The sequence below is a fragment of the Macaca mulatta genome, chromosome 14 (genome assembly GCF_049350105.2).
Source record: "Macaca mulatta isolate MMU2019108-1 chromosome 14, T2T-MMU8v2.0, whole genome shotgun sequence".
NCBI classification, from domain to species: Eukaryota; Metazoa; Chordata; class Mammalia; order Primates; family Cercopithecidae; genus Macaca; species Macaca mulatta.
In genome coordinates this window covers 9,190,898-9,198,810 of record NC_133419.1, presented here as the reverse complement: position 1 = coordinate 9,198,810, position 7,913 = coordinate 9,190,898, and the positions used below count along the sequence as shown (strand labels likewise).

The window sequence follows — 7,913 nt, the reverse complement described above, 5'->3', positions numbered from 1 at the left end:
GGGAGGGCGGAGGGCGGAGGGGCGGCGGGAGGAGGGCGGGGAGGAGCGCTCTTCCTGGTTGGGCCCAGCCCTGAGCTGCCACCGGGAAGCCAGTCTCAGGGACCGCAGCGACCCCCAAACACCCCTCCCCCAGGTAAGAAGCTGGGTGGCCGAGCCAGGATTCTTTGACCCTGGCCACTGCTCCCGGGCTGAGGGGCTGCCCCAGTTCGGCCCCTTTTGGGGGCCCTCTGCGTGCCTGGGGCAGGGGCGGGGGCTGGAGGAGCGGCACAGCCTGGGCGCCTGTCCCAGCCTGGCTCACAGCTGTCCCCAGGGGCTGGGCTAGGGCCCACCAGCTCTGATATGAGCCTGCTGCGGGATGTTCCCAGGGACTGGGTTAGGGCCCACCAGCTCTGATATCGAACCTGCTGAGGGGGCCTGAGGAGGGGGACCCCGACTGGGGTTTTCAGCCCACGGCACGGAGCCGGTGCGCAAGGAGCTTGGTTAATTTGGGGAGGGGGTTGCAGGCCAGTGAACAGGATCAAAGAGGCCTTCCCTGCTGTGTCCCACCTGCCCAGTTCCTTGTGCTGTCTGGAGGCTCCGCCCTGCCCCACCTGACCTGCTGGCTCACCACTGAGCTGCAAGCCCCTGACAATGGGATCCGGGAAAGGAGAGGTGGCCGGCACGCCTAGGAACTGGGAAACCCCTTTCTTGTATTCACTGGGAGCACCGAGAGGTGGCTAAGAACCCTACTTCTGTGAGGGGAGCAGTGAGGCAGGGAAACCCCAGGTTTGGGGATGGATAAGCAGGGGCAGGAGAGCAGCGCTTGCAGGCAGGAGCCCAGATTCTAGTCTTAGGAAGGCCTGCGTTCTGAGCAGGCCCATCTTTCCGGCAGGATGGCGGAGGAGATCATCACACCGGTGTACTGCACCGGGGTGTCAGCCCAAGTGCAGAAGCAGCGGGCCAAGGAGCTGGGCCTGGGCCGCCATGAGAATGCCATCAAGTACCTGGGCCAGGATTATGAGCAGCTGCGGGCGCGATGCCTGCAGAGTGGGACCCTCTTCCGTGATGAGGCCTTCCCCCCAGTGCCCCAGAGCCTGGGTTTCAAGGACCTGGGTCCCAATTCCTCCAAGACCTATGGCATCAAGTGGAAGCGTCCCACGGTGAGAGGGGCCATCCTGGGTGGGACTCCGCTGAGCCCAGATCCTGGATGAGGAGTAGGGATGGGACTTCATGTCTCTGGTGGGCAATGGGGTCAGGGGTGGCCTGGTGCCAATTTCTGGGAGGGGCTGGCCCAGGAACAGGACTCTGGGTCTCTCGCAGGAGCTGCTTTCAAACCCCCAGTTCATCGTGGATGGAGCCACCCGCACAGACATCTGCCAGGGAGCACTGGGTAGGCCCCCAGGGTGCGGGGTCCTGGGTGTTTTTTCCACAGTAGTTCCCCATTCCCGCTCCTTCAGGCTCTGCCCCAACCCCTCCCTCTTGCAAGCCCAGGCAGGCTCTGGCTATCAGCACTGGGGCTGGTTTGCCCAGATTACTGGGTCTTTTCTGCAAGCTGAGGGGAGTTAAGTGGCACCCTGGCCAAGGAACCCCAGATTCTCCCTAGCACCTGCTTCCCCCCGGGGCAGGTTGGTAGAGCAGGCTGATGTGCTCCCTCCCTCCCCAGGGGACTGCTGGCTCCTGGCGGCCATTGCCTCACTTACTCTTAACGACACCCTCCTGCACCGAGTGGTTCCACACGGCCAGAGCTTCCAGAATGGCTATGCTGGCATCTTCCACTTCCAGGTGAGGGCCCCCCTGGGGAGGAGGGGAGCAGGCACTGGGGGAGATGTGGAAGGATGACCCGCAGCACCTGCAGTTAGGGCCACACCCTGTGGGGCCAGTCCTCCCTGTAGCAGGTATTTGACCTCTCAGTGCCATCTCGGGTCTGTCATGTGTGAAGTGACTGGGCTGGGCAGTTATTTCAGCTGGCAGTTTTCCTAGGTGGTTGTATGTATCAGGTAGAAAGTGCTTGAAAGAACAGAAAGACGTTTATGTTATATCCTGTGGGACAAATTCCGATCCTCCCGGAGGTCGGTCTCAGTTGCCCCATCTGAGAAAGGAGTGGTCGCTGGGGAAAACAGATCAGCCTGCGTGGCCTTCTCCACCTGTCAGGCCTCCTATCCCCCAACTCCTGCGCTTTGGCAAGGTCTGACTGAGCCCAGCAGAAAAGAAAGACTCGGGATTAAGTCTATGTAAACGAGCTTTTCCTGACGGTGTGCCCAGGGTCCATTTTTCAAGTCACACCAATCAATTCTCAATGATCTGCCTTTGGGAGGGACATGCCCAGCAACCAGGAATGAAGCCCTCCGGCCTTGGAGGCCCCAGCCCTGCCCGAAGGACTCCTGTGTGTTCCCTCCTTCTGCCTGGTTAGAGAGCCCCTTACGCTATTCTGTCCTTGCCCGCCTTGCGCAGGTGGAGGTGGTCCTCAGAACCCAGGGCTCGGAACCCAGGGCGCGGAACCCACGGTGCCCATCCACTTTGGCTCAGCGCCACACCCACCCGCTCTAGTCTGCAGGGGCGCAGCCTCGCCCCCTTCCCTCGCTCCTCCAATCCACTCCTTCCTGGCCTTCGATTGGCCAGTTCAGTACCCGCCACCCACACTCTCCACAACCTGGGCTCGTAGGGCCGCCTCTCTCCTCCCCGCCACCCTCCCCGCGTTGTCCTGGCCTCGACCCCTCAGATGATACCTGGAGTCCTTAGTCGTTTCTGACCCCAGACGCCTTGGGCCACGATCCTGCCCTGGGAAACCTGCCCCTTGTGGCACCTCTGAAGCAAAGCATCTGCCCATCTTATGGTTGTAGGATCTGGATGCCACATTTTCACTGCTCATCCAATGACATAGGTGTCCCCTAACCCCCTAGAATAGGGAGGGAAGAGCTAGGGGGCCATGGCCTAAAAGGGGGCTAGTTCTGGAAAGCCCAGGCCCGAGAGCTTTCCCACCTCTCTGTGCCTGAGGAGGAACCCTGTTTGTTCAGTGACTCACTAAAGGCTTTGTGCCTGTGTGGTCTTGTTTAAATCTTCTGTGAAGAGGCCGGGCGCGGTGGCTCAAGCCTGTAATCCCAGCACTTTGGGAGGCCGAGATGGGCGGATCACGAGGTCAGGAGTTCGAGACCATCCTGGCTAACACGGTGAAACCCCGTCTCTACTAAAAAATACAAAAAACTAGCCGGGCGAGGTGGCGGGCGCCTGTAGTCCCGGCTACTCGGGAGGCTGAGGCAGGAGAATGGCGTAAAAACCCGGGAGGCAGAGCTTGCAGTGAGCTGAGATCCGGCCACTGCACTCCAGCCTGGGCCACACAGCTAGACTCCGTCTCAAAAAAAAAAAAAAAAAAAAAAATCTTCCGTGAAGAAGGCACTGCTGCTCCTTTTTATTGATAGGGAAACTGAGGCTCAGAGGCGATAATTTTCCCAGGATCATGTAGCTAGTGTATCTCCAGCATGCATGTACATATCAAATATACACATCTATATGTGGTATGCATGTATTAGTATACATCAAATATGCATATATCTAGTATATACTGTACAGGCAAAGGAAAGCATCCTCTTAGCCCTCTGAGGGTTCACTGAAAAATCAACTCACAAAAGGAGGTTACTAGGAGAAATGGCAGACAAATCGATTAGCCTGCAGCATGGGGTCGGGAACCAGAGTGATCACCCCAGCCCCACAGTGGGTACAGAAGCGTATATACATACCATCCCGAGGTTACGGGAAGAATGGGGGCTCGAAAATGGCCAAAACCAGGTTCTGGTGGTAAATCAGGTTATAGTGGCAAGACAGGCTATGGAAGGGGAGAAAAGGGGGGCTGGGTAGCAAAGGCGGTCTTGTTATGTAGATGAAACCTCACAGGTAGCAGCCCTCAGACAGAATAGATGGTAATTATTTCTTTCAGACCTTTAAAGGGTGTCAGGCTCTCAGTCTGACAAGGGAAGGCCTTAGAGAAAGCCTGGCACCATCAATGCAGATTTTCTCTACGGATGCAAATCTCCCCCACAAAAGACAGTATTACAGGGCTACTTCTGTTTGCAGACCCTCTGAACAGCTATCTCAAAATATGTTGAAGAAGTATATTTTGGGGTGAAATGCTTTGATTTCCTTCAATACCCAGATACATGTATCTAGTGTATATGTAGCATACATGTATCTAGAGGTATACATGCATCCAGCATGTATCTAGTATATGTGATCAAGTATACACACATCTAGTATGTATCTGGTACACCTGATGTAGTATACATCTAGTATGTATCTAATATATATGATTTAGTCTACATATATCTATTATGTATCTGGGATCTAGAATCCCGCATCTAGGAAGTTATGTATCTAGATACATATCTAGATCCTAGAATGTATCTAGGATCTAGAATCCTGCATCTAGGAAGGTAGAGGTAAGGTAGGAGCTCAGGTCTGGGGGATTCCAAAGCAGGTACTCACCGTGCCCCTCCCCTACAGCTGTGGCAATTTGGGGAATGGGTGGACGTGGTCGTGGATGACCTGCTGCCCATCAAGGACGGGAAGCTAGTGTTCGTGCACTCTGCCGAAGGCAATGAGTTCTGGAGCGCCCTGCTTGAGAAGGCCTATGCCAAGTGAGTAGCGGCCGAGGGGACAGCTCCAGCTTCCAGCCCCCTCTAGGGGTGGGGGCTCCTGATTGTCTTTCCAGAGGGTCCTGCTTGATGTCAGAGCACTGACCTGGAGCTGCCCACAGGGTAAATGGCAGCTACGAGTCCCTGTCAGGGGGCAGCACCTCAGAGGGCTTTGAGGACTTCACAGGCGGGGTCACCGAGTGGTACGAGTTGCGAAAGGCTCCGAGTGACCTCTACCAGATCATCCTCAAGGCGCTGGAGCGGGGCTCCCTGCTGGGCTGCTCCATAGACGTGAGTGCACCCGGCCCCGATGCTTTGGGGTACCCTGGAACCCTGGTATTGTGACCTGTCACATTTTCCAAAAGTCCTCACCCAGGCTCTGATCCAGACCCCTGTCCTGCACCTAAGCTCCATCTCTGGATGCATACCCAGCCTCATCCATCACTTCCACCCCCATGCCTGGTGTCATTCCTGTCCTCACCTCCCCATTCCTTCCCCAAAACTTCATACCTCAGCTCTTTCCTGCGCTTGTTTTCCCGACCATCTACCATGCTGTTTCCCTCATTCCTGTCATCTCAATCCATGCCATCCTCTGTCCAGTTCACCAGCCTCAGATTTCATCTCCTGGTCTCAGTTCCCACCCATCCCTGGCCTCAATCCCACACTCACTCCATTCCCACCCTTCCCTGCTCCTCTGTTCCCACACTCAGCTCCGTTCCCCGGTCCTCGACGCCAGACTTGACCCCAATATCACTGCCATCCGCAGCTCTAACCCCAGCTCCCATTCCCATTTCTAACTGACCCTCCTGTCCTCACATCTTTCTCCGTGAGGCCCACTGAGGGCCGTGTGGCTCTGGTGGGCTGTGCACGGCTGTGTGTGTGCACAGGCATGTTCGCACAGGTTCTGGTCAGCCCTGGCCAGTAGCAGTGTCTGCGGGGTGCCTGGGCTCCCCCGTCCCAGTGGCAGCTTTGGTGGGGTATCCAGGCTACCCCTCGCCAAAAGAGCAGCATCTGTATGTGGGGGTGTCTATAGGTGGGGGTGACAAACTAGGTGGGATCGGGGTCCCTGCTTGCTGCTCCTAGAACTATTGTATGTACAAATGGGAACATCCAAGACCCTGAATGCTGGGGGCTCATCTGATACAGTGGGGGGACCTAGCCACTGACCACAGTGTGTGCCTCTTTCTGCAGATCTCCAGCGTTCTAGACATGGAGGCCATCACCTTCAAGAAGCTGGTGAAGGGCCACGCCTACTCTGTGACCGGGGCCAAGCAGGTACTGCCCTGGGTGGGGCCTTCCCTGCAGGGCGGTTCCTGCCCCCTGGCCTGTCCTTGCCTCTCTGGCACCTGACCAGGGCTGTGGAAGGTGCTGGCTCCTCCCTTCCCCTCCTGCAGCACCTTATCTCTCTTCTGGGGACACCCATCTGAGATGCCTATCATGTCCTGCCCTGACTGACTGTAGTTCATGTGCACAGCTGCCTGCCTGGGCTATGAATTCCAGGAGGACAGGCTTCATCTGGGTGCTGAGCAGGGCTTGGAGACGATGAGGGTATGGGAGGCGGAGTGTTAAAGTGCATGCATGGGCCAGGTGCAGTGGCTCACACCTGTAATCCCAGCACTTTGGGAGACTGAGGCGGGTGGATCACCTGAGGTCAGGAGTTCGAGACCGGCCTGGCCAACATGGTTAAACTCTGTCTCTACTAAAAATAGAAAAATGAGCCAGGCATGGTGGCAGGTGCCTGTAATTCCAGCTACTAGGGAGGCTGAGGCAGAAGAATTGAATTGTTTGAACCCAGGAGGCGGAGGTTGCAGTGAGCTGAGATCGCACCATTGCACTCCAGCCTGGGTGACAGAGCAAGACTGTCTCAAAAAAAAAAAAAAAAAAAAAAAAAAGTGCCTGCTGGAAGCTAGCACCGACAGGAGCTCTGGGAAACAGGTGAACTACCGAGGCCAGATGGTGAACCTGATCCGGATGCGGAACCCCTGGGGTGAGGTAGAGTGGACGGGAGCCTGGAGCGACAGGTGAGGGGCAGTGGGTACTGTCTGGGGTGCCTTGGGGAAACTGTTAGGTGCCCCGACATTTCTGCTCGGGGCTCTACCAGGCCAGGCTGGACTCAGGATTGAGCAGAGGGACCCATCTTCACGCAACTGGGTCTGGGGGACTGCCCTAACAAAGCTCAGGCCGTGCGGGCCTGTGCCCAGCCGTCGGGTGTTCGCAGGGCCTCTGACTGGCCCTGATGAGACCACTCGCTAGAACCGGAACTTTGGGGCTTGACCTTGAGGAGGCCACCTGGGTTGGGCTGGGGGAAGACAGGCCAGGGTAGACAGGCCCCAGGGGCAGAGGCCAGGCAGGTCAGTGCCACCAGCCCTGGCAGAGCCCCGCTCCTCACAGCTCCTCAGAGTGGAACAGCGTGGACCCATATGAACGGGAGCAGCTCCGGGTCAAGATGGAGGATGGGGAGTTCTGGTGAGCGCCCCCTCCCCTTCTCCCCCACCTCTCCACCCCTACACATCAGCTCTGTGCCCTGATGGGCTGTGCCTCACCTGTGCACCTCCTCCCTCAGGATGTCATTCCGAGACTTCATGCGGGAGTTCACCCGCCTGGAGATCTGCAACCTCACGCCCGACGCCCTTAAGAGCCGGACCATCCGCAAATGGAACACCACACTCTATGAAGGCACCTGGCGGCGGGGGAGCACCGCGGGGGGCTGCCGGAACTACCCAGGTGACCTGAGTCCGCGGACGCGGAGGTTGCACACAGGCGGGCTTTGGTTCTTGCTGCTTCCTGGCTTAGGGGCTCCAGAAGGCACGTCATCTCACTGAGCCTCTGTTTCCTCACTTGCAAGATACAGGCTGATCTCTTGAATTTGCTTTGAGGAGTAAAATATTAAATGTCTTCGCACATTTTAAAGAGGCAAGCTTGACTCACCGTCCTGGGGCCTGAGCCCAGTGTGCTCATGCGGGGAGAAGATCTTGTGGCCATCCAGCCACCTCCTTGTCACTCCTTTCTGGGCCCTTCCCTCCTGCCTTCTCTTTTTTTTTTTTTTTTTTTTCTGAGACAGAGTCTCACTCTGTGAGTACAGTGGCCTGACCTCGGCTCGCTACAACCTCCATCTCCCGGGTTCAAGCAATTCTCCTGCCGTAGCCTCCCGTGTAGCTGGGATTACAGGCACCTACCACACCCAGCTAATTTTTGTGTTTTTAGTAGAGGCGGGTTTCTCCATGTTGGCCAGGCTGGTCTCGAACTCCTGACCTCAGGTGATCCGACCACCTTGGCCTCCCAAAGTGCTGGGATTATAGGCGTGAGCCA

General features: G+C 57.0%; 1 protein-coding gene across 12 annotated transcripts in view; it reads left to right on the top strand.

The window, feature by feature from the left end:
* Nucleotides 1–7,913, top strand: part of CAPN1 (calpain 1) — a 35,446-nt gene that overhangs the window by 2,027 nt on the left and 25,506 nt on the right. For 6 of the 12 annotated variants that reach the window (XR_013403281.1, XR_013403280.1, XM_015113717.3 and 3 more), the window contains 9 exons: nt 872–1,139; nt 1,300–1,369; nt 1,643–1,761; nt 4,474–4,607; nt 4,727–4,895; nt 5,796–5,879; nt 6,540–6,625; nt 6,996–7,070; nt 7,168–7,328. Coding sequence is in view for 9 of the 12 variants with exons in the window: in XM_015113717.3 (XP_014969203.2) it covers nt 872–1,139; nt 1,300–1,369; nt 1,643–1,761; nt 4,474–4,607; nt 4,727–4,895; nt 5,796–5,879; nt 6,540–6,625; nt 6,996–7,070; nt 7,168–7,328 (1,166 nt within the window). In the remaining 3 variants the exon portion in view is untranslated. 12 annotated transcript variants of the gene reach the window in all.